Source organism: Raphanus sativus, chromosome 5 (assembly GCF_000801105.2).
Source record: "Raphanus sativus cultivar WK10039 chromosome 5, ASM80110v3, whole genome shotgun sequence".
Taxonomy (NCBI): domain Eukaryota; kingdom Viridiplantae; phylum Streptophyta; class Magnoliopsida; order Brassicales; family Brassicaceae; genus Raphanus; species Raphanus sativus.
In genome coordinates, this window is record NC_079515.1 from 28,428,879 (window position 1) to 28,443,741 (window position 14,863).

At 37.5% G+C, this 14,863-nt stretch overlaps 4 protein-coding genes across 4 annotated transcripts; 1 reads left to right on the forward strand and 3 right to left on the reverse strand.

Moving 5' to 3' along the window:
• Positions 1-849: 849 nt before the first annotated feature.
• LOC108857183 (uroporphyrinogen-III synthase, chloroplastic) lies at positions 850-3,855 on the forward strand. The gene is made up of 9 exons (XM_056986172.1): positions 850-1,077; positions 1,181-1,268; positions 1,367-1,433; positions 1,709-1,827; positions 2,157-2,252; positions 2,871-2,926; positions 3,086-3,171; positions 3,281-3,415; positions 3,520-3,855. Exons 1-9 carry the CDS (start codon positions 886-888, stop codon positions 3,578-3,580), a joined length of 900 nt encoding a protein of 299 aa, XP_056842152.1. The 5' UTR covers positions 850-885; the 3' UTR covers positions 3,581-3,855.
• Positions 3,856-4,500: 645 nt separating this feature from the next.
• LOC108857294 (uncharacterized) lies at positions 4,501-5,271 on the reverse strand. Its single transcript, XM_018631256.2, has 2 exons — positions 5,082-5,271; positions 4,501-4,992 (listed from the first exon to the last, which is right to left on the reverse strand). Exon 2 carries the CDS (start codon positions 4,980-4,982, stop codon positions 4,608-4,610), a length of 375 nt encoding a protein of 124 aa, XP_018486758.1. The 5' UTR covers positions 4,983-4,992; positions 5,082-5,271; the 3' UTR covers positions 4,501-4,607.
• A 1,412-nt stretch (positions 5,272-6,683) lies between these two features.
• On the reverse strand, positions 6,684-8,351 carry LOC108860807 (protein JINGUBANG). The gene has a single exon (XM_018634658.2). The coding sequence runs from the start codon at positions 8,259-8,261 to the stop codon at positions 6,861-6,863; it is 1,401 nt and encodes a 466-aa protein (XP_018490160.1). The 5' UTR covers positions 8,262-8,351; the 3' UTR covers positions 6,684-6,860.
• A 912-nt stretch (positions 8,352-9,263) lies between these two features.
• LOC108805297 (suppressor of mec-8 and unc-52 protein homolog 2) lies at positions 9,264-12,764 on the reverse strand. The gene is made up of 10 exons (XM_018577309.2): positions 12,589-12,764; positions 12,357-12,497; positions 12,093-12,254; positions 11,969-12,017; positions 11,801-11,890; positions 11,364-11,432; positions 10,887-11,010; positions 10,349-10,710; positions 9,883-10,257; positions 9,264-9,736 (listed from the first exon to the last, which is right to left on the reverse strand). Exons 1-10 carry the CDS (start codon positions 12,636-12,638, stop codon positions 9,461-9,463), a joined length of 1,698 nt encoding a protein of 565 aa, XP_018432811.2. The 5' UTR covers positions 12,639-12,764; the 3' UTR covers positions 9,264-9,460.
• Between the last annotated feature and the right edge of the window lie 2,099 nt (positions 12,765-14,863).

Consider the following 14,863-nt stretch of genomic DNA (forward strand, 5'->3'; position numbering starts at 1 on the left):
TCGCCATCGCCATGAGAGAATACCGAAAGTCGAGATATTTCTTTTTTCATTCTTCACAATTTTTTTCTAAACACCGAACGGTTACAAAACAAAATTGTCGGTTAGAATAAGAGAGGGGAGTCATGAGCCACTAGACCAACTTAATTTGATCTAAAACACTATGGCCCTAACAAAAAATGTAATAACAATGAGCCGATTAAATTGATTTATATATGACTCAAAGTCAATTATTTCAATGTATTTTAAATTAACTAAATTGATTTATATATTTCATATATAATCTATCATCGTTCACTTTAAGCTTTCTTTATAATAAAAAATATTTTTCACAGATTTGATTGTTTTTTTAAATTCAAAAAGAACTCAATGTATTCAATGGCGGACCCATCAATTTTTTTTACATGTGTCATGATATACAAACGTTTTAAAATATGATAACAAAAATATAATTTAGAGATGTGAACCCAGATTTAGGTGTGTCAATACATACACTAATACCATATTAGCTGCTGATTTTTTTTGGCTTTCTATGTAAAACCAATTATTTCATAATTAAACATGTGTCAACTGAACCTCCTAATCCTGTAGTAGGTCCGCTTCTGAATGTATCACAAGTAACTATTAACAAATACATTATTTAGTGTAAATCAAAAATTAAATAAACACCCGCCTGGTCGGGCGGGTCATGGTCTAGTAATTGGGTTAAGTGTTAAAAATTTATAAGTTTAAAATATTACTAACAGTGGTTAACTAAATAAAAAGTCATTTGAATATTTTTTTTTTCTGAAATAAAAAATAGAATAATATGTTTGGAGTAAAACACGATGTAATATGTTCATTTAACAGAATTAGATGTCTCACTTCCTCCCATCCGAAGCCTTTTAAATGGCGTCGCTTCTGTCTCCTGCTCCTCTCTTATCTCTTCAACGTCCTTACCATTGTCTGAAAAAGGGAGTTTACGCAACTCCTTGTTTGGTTCGAGATTCATCGTCGCCGTCTCTCTCCACCTCCAATTTGATTCCCCAGGTGGTTGTTACCCGAGAAAGTGGCAAGAACAAACAAATCATCAAAGCCCTGGTAATGCAATTTCACTCTCCTCCACCCAATCTGCTTTATGTGCATCTCTTCGATTAGCTAATAAGAGTTTTTTTTTAATGTTTCCTGGGGGTAAAAATTGCAGGAGAAACGTGGGATTTCATCTTTAGAGCTCCCACTGATTCAACATGCTCCGGGACCTGATTTCGATCGCCTCGCTTCCGTACTAACTGGTAAGACTCAATTCATGATTTTGCAGTCAAAATTTATTATTGTTATTGCAATTAGGAAAAGGTTTTGGGCATCTCTTTTATATTTTTTCTTTTGCTAGATAAGAACTTTGACTGGATCATCATAACCTCTCCACAGGCAGCTTCTGTCTTTCTCCAGGCGTGGAAGTAAGCCTAAGCCTTGCTTCTTGCTCTTTTGCTTTTGTCATTTTCTTTCTCTTTCAGCCTCTTGTGTATTTTTACAAGTATGATGAAACTGGGCATTTCTCTAATCTTAAAAACTTTCTGGACAAAGTTTAGGAAATGAAGAGATTAGTCTAGTTGATATTTATGCAAGCTTCATGCATATTTCTGTACAATGACAGAAGTGTACATACGAATTCATGAGCATTTTGAACACTTGTCCTCATTATCCTTTTCCCCTTTGTGTCTCAATTCCTTAGGGCAGCTTGCTCTCCAAAAGTGAAAGTGGGTGTAGTGGGAGCTGGAACAGCCCGTGTATTTGATGAGCCAGTGCTAGCTGCACAAGGAGCGCTTCATGTTGCCTTTACACCATCCAAAGGTCCCCATGACTTTATATTCATACCCTCCCTTTTTTATTCAATTCATTTATCTGCAATCTGTGTTATATCTTCAAACATCATTTTATATGCTTCTTTGGCGTGACTGTGGTGGGTATCACCTATGCCCTTTGTCATTGTCTGATCCCAGGAACCAAAGAACTTATTTAGCTTTCTGAGTTGATAATCTACTAGTGATCAAAACTAACTTTATCTTCTATACCATCTCTCTCATCAATGTTTATGTTTTCTAATTGGGTTCCGTCTATCAACTCAGTATACATATATAATAGACTTTGCTTGTTCTTTCTCTTTGTTTCCATTCTTTCAGCAACTGGTAAAGTCTTGGCTTCAGAGCTTCCAGACAATGTGGGCAAAAGTTCATCTGTCCTATACCCGGCTTCTGTAAAAGCAGGCAATGAGATTGGTGTGTGGTTTGATTTCTTAGTTCGTCTTAGCTTATTTTGTAATCCATATTTAATTAAAGTATCGGGACTGAATGATAAAAATAAAATAGACTAGACTAGGCAGTTGGAGAATACCATGCTAAGTATTGCATTTAACTAAAATGAAAAAATCCTTGTTGGAGTTGTGTAGTTATAATATTTCTATCAAAAGGAAATGGATTAGTAAATGATTATTTTTTTTGAATTTGGTATTTTTTTTTTTTTTTTGATATCTCTGGTGTCTGGGCAGCCACTTTCCCAAATATCCCCCGAAGGGGTCCAGCGCCCCAGCAGTAAGGATGTTAAATCGCTGTGGCCGGGTTTCGAAGCTGGGTGGCGGGCACCTCAGCCGAGGTTCCATTACCACCAGGCTACGAAGCCCGGTTGAATTTGGTATTTTTTAAGTTAAAAACTGTTGTATGTTTTGCACTGTTCTTTTGCCCGTAAATGCATTCATTTGGCAAATGATTTATAAACCTATGTTGGCAAGCAAACCCAATTGGAAATATGTGACCGTAAGCTTAGTTTATACTATTGTATCATTTAAACTCCATGACTAAACAGCTTAATCTGCTTTCTGTTCTGCATATGAATCTTAGAGGAAGGGTTGTCCAGGCGTGGGTTTGACGTTCTGAGGCTGAATACATACACAACAGTAAGCAGTATTATTTTTGGCTTAGTCAACTTTTATATATTGGTTATCGCTTCTCAGTCCCTTGTATTTGGTTATTTGAAGATATATATATATATATATATATATATATATATATATATGCTCCATAACAGTTTTTTGTTTTGTGTTTATGTATGTTAGGTTCCTGTGCAAAGTGTAGATGCGATGCTTCTGCAACAGGCAATGTCTGCGCCTGTTCTTTCTGTAGCTTCACCTTCGGCACTCCGGTAGGCTTCGTTATATAGTAATAGTTACGAGCGCAATGTTGTCATTGGTATAAATATCTTCTATTATGTTCGAGTGGGTTAAGTCCATCATTTACTTGTGTTTTGCCAGGGCCTGGATGAATTTGATTGAAAACGAGAAGGAATGGAGTAATAATCTTGCCTGCATAGGAGAGACAACTGCTTCAGCTGCAAGACGACTAGGATTTAAAAAGGTTTACCACCCGGAGCAACCAGGGCTTGAAGGGTAAAATCTCTTATAAGTTGGAACATGTCACAACTAGGGTCCGAATTGAGTCATCTTGTTACATTAACACTTGAATTTTCTATGGGTTTGTGTGTGTGTGGCAGATGGGTCGAGAGCATCATGGAAGCTCTAGTCGCTCACGAAGAAATTACACAGAATAAGTAACTCTGGCAGCAGGAACTGAGTTATACTCAATTCCACCCACTCATGAACTGGACTTATGGTGGACTGGACTGGGACACCTGCTTGTAAGTTAGATGACTTGAAAAATAACCAAGTGATGTTGTTGATAAAATTCCTCAACCCCTTTCAGATATCTTGGGCAGCTTTTGTAAGATAAAAGAGGTATATAGTATTGTTTGGAATACTAACTTCTTACACGATCTAGAAACGTGATAGTACAAAAGCAAATGATCCAATGTTATCATTTCCAACCACAATATTTTACTCTGACAATAGTCGAAATTGACGGAACAATTGTATAGGTGATGATATATTATACTTTGTCATCGGGTAATTAATTAAATTTAATTGCACAATAAAGGTTTTTAAACGAACGTCTGATTTTTCTGTGAGGGAATCCTTTTTTTTTTTAACAAAGCCATCTCCCAAGTATTTGTTTCTAGCGTGGCCTGCTGCTCATCATAATAGATCGACCACAAGTGACTGAATATGAACACGACAACAACTCTGTTTGTGTGCTGTGTCATTGCCCGATGGTCACAAAAGACCATTTGTTTATCTCATTCAGCTAATAGTCAGAGGTTTGACTCTATTTTCTTCAGGACAACCTCATATGATATCGCTGCTTAGCAATCCTAAGGAATCATATTTTTCAATCATATCAGGCTCGACCCAACACCATACTTCCCAGTTTCATACGACTAAAGACAAACAAAACAAGAAGCAACAAGTATGAGTACAGCCTCATGCACTGATTCATCACACTGGCTAAATACGAATAACAAGCTTCAACCAACCTAATGAGATCTAAAGATTGTGTCAAAACAGAGGGCTTGATTGATCTAAAAGCAGATTTTGCATTTGTTTGACAATGCAAACAAAAAAAAGTACCGTTTGATCAGTAAGAACAAAAGAGCTTCATAAAACAAATGTCTCATATGCATCCAGAAGCTTGACAACAACAATAACAAATATATATTAATATAAAGAAAAGGATTGTTCAATCTATTTACTCAGCTTCCTCAACAGAAGCTTCGATTCGAAGGAGAACGAATCCAACCGCAACGCCAACAAGAGTAAGAGCGTTCATGATTGCTGCAATCTTGAAGATCTCTCCGACTGCGTTACAAGTTGAGGTTAAGGCTCCTCCACTTCCACTTGTTCGCCCTTTGAGAGACATCACGACATTGGCAAAGCACTGTTCGGTGCAGAGCGGTAATCCCATGGAGACAACCTTGTTGTTCTGTGCCTTGAGACCACCGTAAGAATTTAGTCCTCTCACGTACGAAATTTTCATCTCCGTTTTCCTCTGTGACTGTCCGGATTTGAACGCGACTCCCGCTCTTGTCCATGCAACCACCGCCGGTGCCGCTGCTGTAGCCATTTCCTTTTTGCTGTGAAATTACGTTTAGATTGTTTCAAGATATTATTCAATCATTAAACAGACAATGAGGAAAATAATACAGAAGAGACAGGAGGATACCTATGAGTAAGGTTGAAGGATGCAACAGAAGTGAATGGACTCAGAGATGAGAGAAGCAAAAAGAAGGTTAATAGCTTTATTTTAGGAGAGAAAGAGGAGATTGCGGATAAGGTGGGTGTGGCTGCCACAACCAATAACGACGAGAGATGGATAATTCTTTTCTTTTTTTCCTAAATATCCTTGGACACACGTTTCTCATCGCTCAACTCTCGTATGTGTTTTATTAAGGGTTTATTACTGGGTTAAGCCCATAACAGAATTAAGCCTTGGGCTTGTATGTTTTCATTTTTTTCTTGCATTTAATTAATTAAGAAAGCCAGCTTACAAAAAAAAACTCTCCTATTATTTCTTGATTTCACTTTTACTCCTTTTTTTCAAAATGATCAATTTTAATCTTCCAGAGCAAAATAGAGTGTACTTATTCGTTTTGTTCTATTTTTATTCTGCTTACAGGATCACATTCCGGTTAAGCAAATAACCGGATTTTATTTTATTTCATTTTATTTCGACATGTTCCGTTGGGTCAATCCAATACTTTTTCGGTTTCCATTTTTAGATAATTTTGAATAATTCGGTTAGAAATCACATTTTGAAATTTTGTTGGATACAATATCGTATAACTTGAATAAATTTAAATATTTCAAATAATCTTTTTGAAAATTCAGTTATATCGAAAAATTATGACAATTTTAAATATCTGAGATAAAAAGTAATATAGTAACCCATTTTTTAGGTTTTCGGTTATAAAATAGTATTTTAGAATAATTGTTAATATTAAACTAAAGATAGTTTTTTAAGATATATCAATATTTGGACACCTATTTGATTTTCGGTTTAGTTTTGATTTTTCTATTCCAATGACATAGAAACCGTTAAAGATATTTGTGAACATTAATTCGGTTTTGATTTTGTTTTTTTATGTTGTTTCAGTTATCAATTTATATGGCAAGACTTTGATCGGTTTTGATAAATAATTGATTTAAACTTACTTTTTATAATATATTTTATATATCAATACTGTTATTATATAAAATCCATTGCAGATTCATATAAAATTCATTTCTGTTCGACATTAAAAAAAAATATCCCAATTCTTTGTTCGATGATTTTTATTCTCTTATCTTTTTTTTTATCTCAAACATTTTATACGCTTTTACATGCTTTAGGCTATAATATGGTCCAAAAGAATCTTCTTCTTTTTTTTTATTAACTGGTCTAAAAGAATCTTAAATATCTTTCTTATATTTAAATAAAAATGAATTAAAAAGAAACTGATCGTTCAGTATTATTAAAAATTTTAGAAAGGGGAAGTAAAACGCAAACAATCTTTGCTGACACAATTATTTTCTCCAAAAGTTCGTTGAGACAAATTAAATAATCGACGATCGTAAAGTTTCCGAAAATACCACAGAAAAATCGAGTCATCTCTGTTAGATTGATATTATCTGTTCACAAAATGATGTGTTGCTCCAAAAAAAAGAAGATGATGACTATGTAACAATTTCTTTTATTACAGTTTAAAAGTGCTAGAAAAATATTCAGGAGATGTGCACAACAGAAATAATTATTATCAAGTTTGAAGAAGTTACAGGGTTATAGGAAGATTACAGAAAAACCTTTATAATAAAATTCAAACTTAACTCCACGTTATACAACACTGCATCAGATAACTATTTGTTTTTTTTCTTTTTCTTTTGCATTCAAAGTTAATATTAAAGTAAATGATTCGTTCGAAGTTCAACCAAGCTTGTTATTTGGGCATTAAACCACAAACCGTGACTAATGTCTCCGATGACTGCTGGCTCCACCAGTGGACGAAGAGACACTGCCCTCGGACATAAAAGGCTCCGAATGCGATATGACTTGTTGTTGCTGCTGCTGGTGCATCATGCCGATCTGGTTCATGTCAATGAAAGATTCCGAAACTCCCCAAACTTTTACCGACTTATCCAGACTCCCACTATATACGATCCATTTTTTGTCTTTATGTTCGGACACTTCACGATCTGCTTCTACCGCCAAACATTTTACAGGACCCGTGTGACCAGTAAGCACAGAAAGACATGTATGAATATTTGCATCCCTCTTCCACACACATATCGTCTTATCAGCAGATCCACTAAAGACAAGACTCCCGGCAACTTCAAGGCAAAGAACAGCAAGCTTGTGTCCTTTTAAAACACCACCGTAGTTCAACTGCTTCTCTCTCTCCCAAAAATTCACCAATCCATCACTGGAACCAAAGTAGACAGCAGCACCGTTCTTACTTACAGCCAAAGCAGTGACCGCACTTTCTTGCTTTGTTAACGTTTGCATGAGCGTGTGCTTTGTGTATTTTCCTTTTTGCTCACGTTTCCACGCTTTGACCGTTCCATCAGCTGATCCGGAGAAAACAATCGCTTCGGTCGTCGAAACCACCGAGTTTACAGCATCATCGTGAGCTGGGATCGATTCAAGACATTTTGAATCAGAAATTCTCCACACTTTGATGGTTCGATCCCACGACGCGGAATACAACAGCCCTTGCTCGTCGTTTAGGCTCAGACAAGAAATAGCATCGGCATGCTTGATCCAAAGCGCGGTGCGGTTCTTCTTCACCTCGACGTAGTTTCTCGGTTTGAGAGAGGCCTTGAAAATATCCTTCAGGGTAGGTAGCGTCCCGGACCGTTTGTGCAAGCTTTGGTTCTTAGGAGATACTTTCCAAACGCGAATCTTACCGTCCTGGTGACCTGTGAAAATCTTTTCCCCTGAAATCACAATGGCCTTTACCAACCCGCTGTTGCATTTAAATGCACTAAACTCCTTTAGATTCTTCCACACACGTATGTTCTTGCTGTCGGAACCAGTGTAAAGAAGATCTTTTGTGGCCGCTAAAGAATAGATATGACCTTCTTCGCGAACAAGCGAGCCGATGAGGCCATTCTGAGGTAGATTCTCTTCGACACTAGACCATTGGGTTTGAGCGAATGGATTTGCTTGGTTCCAAGGAGACATCATCATTGGAGAACCTTCACAGCTCATTCTATCGTACATTCCTGTGCCAACTGCAGATGCACTGCTATTGCGTACCCCGTACTCTTCCTCTGTTTGGTTAGCCGTTGTGGAGGAGGTGAGATTCGGATCAGAATGCATCATATTGCCATATTTTGCTCTAGGAATACTATCCGGTTCGGCGAACATTTTTGAATGTAGATGCTAAGATTTGGTTCTCGTCGGATTATTTAAAACTCTGAATTAATATTATTTCGTAAGAAGAGAAGAATATAAAAAAGAAAAGAAAAGAAAGGATATTAGATTTTGAGATTGGAAGGGGTTGGGTTTTCGCTTAAGAATGATGATGTGATGCAAATATAGCTGTGGCAGGGAGCCATTCGAGAATGGTTGGTTAAACTTTTTTAGTTATCATGTCTGTCAACTTAAATCTAATTTAGGAAAACTCTTGTTGATTCATCTTCCCATGTTACACATTGTTCTAACTCCTAGCGATCTTTTACTATTTGTGAGTTCCCTTCAAATAGATTTGTAGTTTTAAAGGCGAGCAGCAGAGAATTACCGTCGGAACAGAAATAGAAAGTGGTTAGATTACATAAGTCTACTTCCATGCCAAACAAGTTTGTAAACCATATGTCTAGAATGCTACTAGCTATTATTGATATTATCTTTTTGGATCTTACTAAAAACAGATAGTGGAGTTATCGTGTAATGAACTTAATTAGACTAGCTTTTGGGGTTCAAAATAGATAAAAGAGCAATCACATATTTAAAATCATACTTAATATATCTATATACTATATAAATCATATTTCGTTCACCTTAAATTAAAGATGTTTTAAGAATTTTAAAAACTCTGGAGACTTTTGCTCAAGATACATATCAAATTAACTTAACCAAAAACTTGTAATATTTATATCTAAGACCATCACCAATGGTGCTTAATTCACTATTTGTTCAATTGACGTTTCATTCTTTTTTTTTTTCATTTCTTCAAATTTTGAAATAATATTTCTTTAATAAAATAATGTTCAGTTCTTTATTTTTGTAGTTTTCGCAGTGGATAACTCTTTGATATTTGTATTATTCAGATTGTGTGTGGGAAGAGTTGGTACATGCGAATGGGAGAAGAAGATAAGCTCGAACTTATCATACTCATGCCACAGTTAATGAGGTAACTGACCAGTTGACTCAGTGTAACCGTAACTCAATTACTAACCATCCAAACAAGGCCGTAAAGTCTGGTGATTGGACTCTCAAAATCAAAGAGTTTACAAGTAGTTGTTGTTGAGATGTAAAATCCTTTTAAACTCTGAAACTAAAGATAAAATACAAACAATCCAAAATAAAACCGAGAGAGCTGGAGTTACATAGTTGAGAAAATAAACTCAATGCTTGGATCTCTTGGGAGTCGGTGAAGCGTAGGCATCCAAAGAACCAACATCCCCGCCCTCCTTCTCCATCTTCTTTCTCGTCATTATTTTATTGATCTGGTTAAGCTCGTTGTTAAGTTTCTGGTCACGGTTCTGCTTCTTTGTCTTTCTACCGTCTTGCATCTTTACCCCAAACTGGAACGCTGCTTTTGGCATCGCTTCCTTCTGCTCATTATATTTTTCCCATTCCTCTTCTGTCTCAAAATCCCACCGATGTAACCCCCCTTTTGCCTGTTTCATGTATTAACATCAACACCCACAAACTGTTAAACTTTTCTCTTGGCAGAAAAATAAAAAAATATAATGAGTGTAACAGGTTTAACAGAAAAGTTTTATTTTTCTGCCAAGAGTTTGACTGAACCAGGGAGTACATTTACCTTTCCGCCCATGTCCATTTTAGACAAATCAGCTTCTTCATCGCTACCGACAACCTCATGGTTGTACTCTTGGTAACCCGGGTAACACTCTGAATAACTCTCGGATACAAAAGTTGGATCTTTCTCCCGTGCGTCTTTCTCCCTCAACTGTAGAAGCCTTTGGTCATCGCGCTTGAACACTGATCCCAAACCCCTATCTTTCTCTTCCTGAGACATGAGTTGAGGATCTTGTAAAACATCCGTTTCTGGTTGGGCAACGTAACCCTCCATTCCAGGCTGTAGGTACTGCTCTTCATACCCTGTTTGCTCTACGTATTGGTAATCCTGCCACTCTCCCGCACCCTGTCCTTGAGTATACATTCCACCATATCCACTCTGAAAAACACACAACTCAACAAATATTTAGAAAGTGGAATTAATTTGCATTTTATGAATTTCAAGCAAGGATTAGATATAGCGAACTGACCATATCTTGCCATTCTTGACCCGCAGTTGGCTGTACTGGACCATATACTGGCTCAGCAAAATAACTGACTTTCTCCTTATCCCTGGGAGATTCTTCCATGTCCTCAGAGATAGGACTCAGCGTCACATCTTTACCAGGAACAGTGTAGTCGACGCCATCACCAACAAATATGTCATCTTCGTCTGTCCTGGTAACAGGGGGTACTTCTTCTTTGTTACTCAAATCCATATGGTTGATCCCAGCGGGGGGTAATGGCGGAGGAGGAGGCAAAACTTCCCTTTGACTTATGTTCTTAGATCCATTCTCAATCTTAGACTGATTATTGTCTTCATCATATCCATGAGCAATAGTTGACGTCTTTCCTGTATTTACAAAGTTGCAGAGAACGTGATTGAAAGGGGGAAAAGACGAAACAATTTGAGGAGATTTTTTCTAACCAGCTTGTAAGCGACGCAGTACTGCTATTACAAAATATCTATGTGCAATGCAAGTGCAGGTAGGAAATGCACAACATGTATGATCTTACAGTGAGGATTACCTTTACCATCTTTTTCTTTCTTTTTCTTCTTGAGTACTTTCCCCGTGGATCCAAGGCGAAGGTATGTCATGATTTTAGCAATTCGATCAAGCACAGAACCATCAACATTGACTGTCACAAGTTCCTGTCCGAGAAAGAATAAATAGCATTAGTGCATGCTCATGATTCAGTTATCACCGCAACTGCAGCAGCGCTTTCATTAAAAAATTTAAACTATATTTTTCTTATCCAAGATCAGCAGGAAAATGATGAATATATATTTTCGAAGAAATATAATTAATATATTATTTTACCAAAACCCATTACAACAATTAATATTGTAGCTATATCAACGAAGAGGCTGCAGAGACCAGAAAAGTATGCTTATTTCAATTAAATCACCACAAACATCGCATATGAAACAATCACTGTGCACAGTCCTATGACATCTTCAGGATCAAGAAGACCATTGCAACAAAGAGTTCAAAATACACATACCTCTGGTAATGGACAGTCAGCTTTACTCCGATATAAAGTGGTCGGTATGTCATGGGTATAGCCGCCCTCCTAAACTCAGCAAAAATAGTAGCAAAGAGTAAATCAAATTATCATGATAGAAGACTCAGAAAATGTGTATTTGACTAAAATCATACTGAGGTTAGCTGGCTTAACTGAGTCTTAAGACACTTGTGAACCAACTAAAAAAAATAATTTAAAGGAAACTTCATTCATAACACTACTGAGTAGCAATAGTGTATTCAGCTTTTTTCCTCTTATTTTACAAAAGCAGACACGAAATACGAACTAAGGGACTTTTCAACCAACTCTGATGACACGATTCTTAAAATAGATTACGTCAGCTACCTTCTTAAGAAGAAGTGTGGAAGCAGAATAGACAATCCTACTATAAAAAGTAAAAAAAAAAAAAGCATTACCATATCATAAACAAAAGTCATTCTGCCGGGAAGGAAGAGGTCATTAGACTTGATGATAGTTTGAGGTTTGACAATCCACTGGTAAACTGACTGAAACAGGATTAAAAAAGAGAACATCAAGCTTTTAGTCTAAATCCCAAAAACTTGAGCAATCAAAATGACAAATACCTTTGCAGCTGCAGTACGGAAAGTAACTCGTTGATCTTCCTTAGGCGCACTGTAAAAAGAAGAGGAAAAATTTGCGCAAAACAGGACAAAAGAGAAAAATAAAATAAAAAATAAAAAAAGCTACCTAGCCTTGCCAACATCATCGTCAGTGTCGGGTTTCTTGTCAATTTCGCTCCTAACTTTGTTGAGGAGAGCATAATCCAACCCCTTAACCAAATGTGTATGTTCAACATCACCTCCGAGATACTTGCTGTTCTCTATAGAGAGCTTAAGTGCATCCGCAGCACTAAAAAGAAGAGAGAAACAAAAGTTAGACATAGACAAGGAAGGAAGGGGGTTTTAGATAGAGAAATGGAGAGATGAGAAAAAGGAAGGGGGTTCAATTAACCGGATATCAACAGCGCCGGGAGGAGCAACGGCGTGGAAAGAACCAAGCTCGGAGGGATCATAATCAGGATTCTGATTCTCCCTTCGTTCCTTGGCTCTGTCTCTGTACTTTTGACTATCTGACTCTTCTGCTTTCTCCTCCCTATTCAACGAGAACGAGAACTCGAGTAAGTTTTAATAATTCACCTCCAATTAGATTGATTGATGGAAGGAGAGGGAGATTGATTACTCACTTCCGACGAGCAGCAATCTTTTCCTTGTAATGAGATTTCGACGAACTCATTTGATTCCGAGATTGATTCTCGATCGATTTCACGCCCTCTTCTTCTTTTCTAGGGTTTACAATGTGTTCTTCTTCGATTTCGGATTCTAGCTACTGCTTTCAGGTTAATTGGTTTATGGGAAAGATGATACATGTCATCATCATCACCGACTTTTTTATTTTTAAGCCATATTTCGGTTTGCCGTCTGGTTTTACGTTCGGTTCTTATCGGTTTAACAACTTCAACACGTCAAACACTGTGATAGCTTGAAGCAATACCAATCGGTTTAGCTATTTAATTTCCCTGGTTTAGTTCTTTAATAATGGGTTTAGCTTTATGGTTTAATCCTTTGGTTTAGTAAACACTATATGTAAACGTTTTCTCATTTCCAAGAGAATCAATCAAACAATCAACATATTATCGGGTTTATCTCTTATTCTCTCTCTATTCATCGTCATCATCATATCATCACTTTCATACATCATCACCATTGAAATCCTTGTTCTAGAGATGATCCTTCTTCCTCAGTGATCTTCTCATGGGCTTTGATTCACCAATCTTCGGATCCTCGGTGGGTTTCTAGGTTGGATTTATCTACCATGTTACATTGGTATCAGAGCCGTCGAGCTTTAGACTATAAAAAAAAAAAAAAAAAAAAATCTATGGCGATGCCGTTCTTACCATCGAAACAACAAGCCCAAGCTCTGTTGCTCAAGAGGGAGCTAGAACTGAAACAAGCAGAGCAGGATAAACGACGCTTCACAGCCTTCCGCGAAGATTTCATGAGCTATCTACGTGAGTACTCCTCTCCATTGGTAAATAAACTTCAGGAATCCCGTGTATCTTCTCCGATCATTCCGGCTACGCCACAGGTTTCATCGATTCAACCCCTTCCTCCTGATCCTCCATATCTGAACCCATCAGAGCTTCGTCGCTCGATCTCCATGGCGGTCACACAACAACAAGTCTCGACTGTTTGTAAGGTTGTGGATGGACGAAATCATCAGATACAAGCAGGGGATGTTATCGGTGGTCGAGAGAAAGGCAGAAACTTTGAAAACCCTCTGAGTAATTTCGTCGAACACATGGTGGGCCAAAAACATCATGAAGTTTCTATGGTTGAAAATCCGAAAATGGAGCGGTACACTGACGGATTTGGACGCAAAGCTCCGTTATCTACTTCTTCAGTTACTTCTCCTCTGCCAAAGAAGTCTCCTGATCCTCCAGACATGATCCATGGAAAAAGCAGAAACAAAGGTACTATCTTTCCAAAGTACTCTTGTGAAGAAATGTATGAAAGAATGGGAATGGGATTGTGTGTGTTTTGTGAAGAGTTTGATACCCAAGGTCACTATCAACTGAAGCACAAAGGATTACAAGTTCTTGTGATGGAATGTGATGATGAAGAGAAGATTGAAGAACTCGTAGACAGTGTCTCTGTAGTTTTGGTTCAGAAAGAAAAGCAAGCCACTGATCAGGAACATGAGAATGCTAAAGATAAGCTTGCAGATTATTGTTCACTGCCAAATGAATATCAGGATGATTCAGCATTATTGATCAAATCATCCAACGATATTGAGCTCTTGTTAGCACATGAGTTCTCTGATTCTCAAAGAAGCGTTCTCTCTCTATCCGAACTGGTTCAGTGTATCTCTGGTAGAGATGATAATGAAGAGAAACACTGCGTTTGTCTCTCTCAGGTCGAACGAATATGGGAGCCAGGTTGGTTACCAGCTAAAGCAATTCAGTTGTACTGGCCAGGGATACGTCAGCAGTTGTACCGGCCAGAGATATGTCAGAGCTTGTGGTTCTCTGCAGTAGTTACAGATACAAGGTTGAAGAGACAACTTCATATTCAGCTGAAGGAACTACTTTTGGAGTTTCAGGATGTTCCGAGATTACTATTTGGATCATCTGAGTTTAGCACTAAGATTCATAAACCCCCTGATCAAAACAAGAAGTGTGAAGCGGAGTTAGAAATGTATATGCATCATAGTTTTAAAACCCAGAAGCTGTGTGTCGTGTATCATTGCTCAGAGATGGAATTTTCAGGGTTTAAAAGACTTCATGAGATGGGTTTACACAGAAATCCAGAGTTAGTACACGGTCATATCACTGAAGCTTTGTTTTCCCATTTCCTTGCTTGTGGAATCCTGCTGGTCAGTTGTTCGAACCTGCAGGCCTTGCTGGTTTCATACTCTAGACGATGTCAAAGAATGATTTATCTAGACAGTATCGGCTTTGC

Coding starts and splice junctions, on each gene's coding strand:
- LOC108857183 (XM_056986172.1), top strand. CDS start 886: ATGGCGTCGCTTCTGTCTCCTGCTCCTCTCTTATCTCTTCAACGTCCT. Junction 1,269..1,366: donor CCTCGCTTCCGTACTAACTG/GTAAGACTCAAT, acceptor TTCTTTTGCTAG/ATAAGAACTTTGACTGGATC. Junction 3,416..3,519: donor GAGCAACCAGGGCTTGAAGG/GTAAAATCTCTT, acceptor TGTGTGTGGCAG/ATGGGTCGAGAGCATCATGG.
- LOC108857294 (XM_018631256.2), bottom strand. CDS start 4,982: ATGGCTACAGCAGCGGCACCGGCGGTGGTTGCATGGACAAGAGCGGGA.
- LOC108860807 (XM_018634658.2), bottom strand. CDS start 8,261: ATGTTCGCCGAACCGGATAGTATTCCTAGAGCAAAATATGGCAATATG.
- LOC108805297 (XM_018577309.2), bottom strand. CDS start 12,638: ATGAGTTCGTCGAAATCTCATTACAAGGAAAAGATTGCTGCTCGTCGG. Junction 12,255..12,356: donor CCCGGCGCTGTTGATATCCG/GTTAATTGAACC, acceptor TCTTCTTTTTAG/TGCTGCGGATGCACTTAAGC. Junction 12,018..12,092: donor GATGATGTTGGCAAGGCTAG/GTAGCTTTTTTT, acceptor TTCTTTTTACAG/TGCGCCTAAGGAAGATCAAC.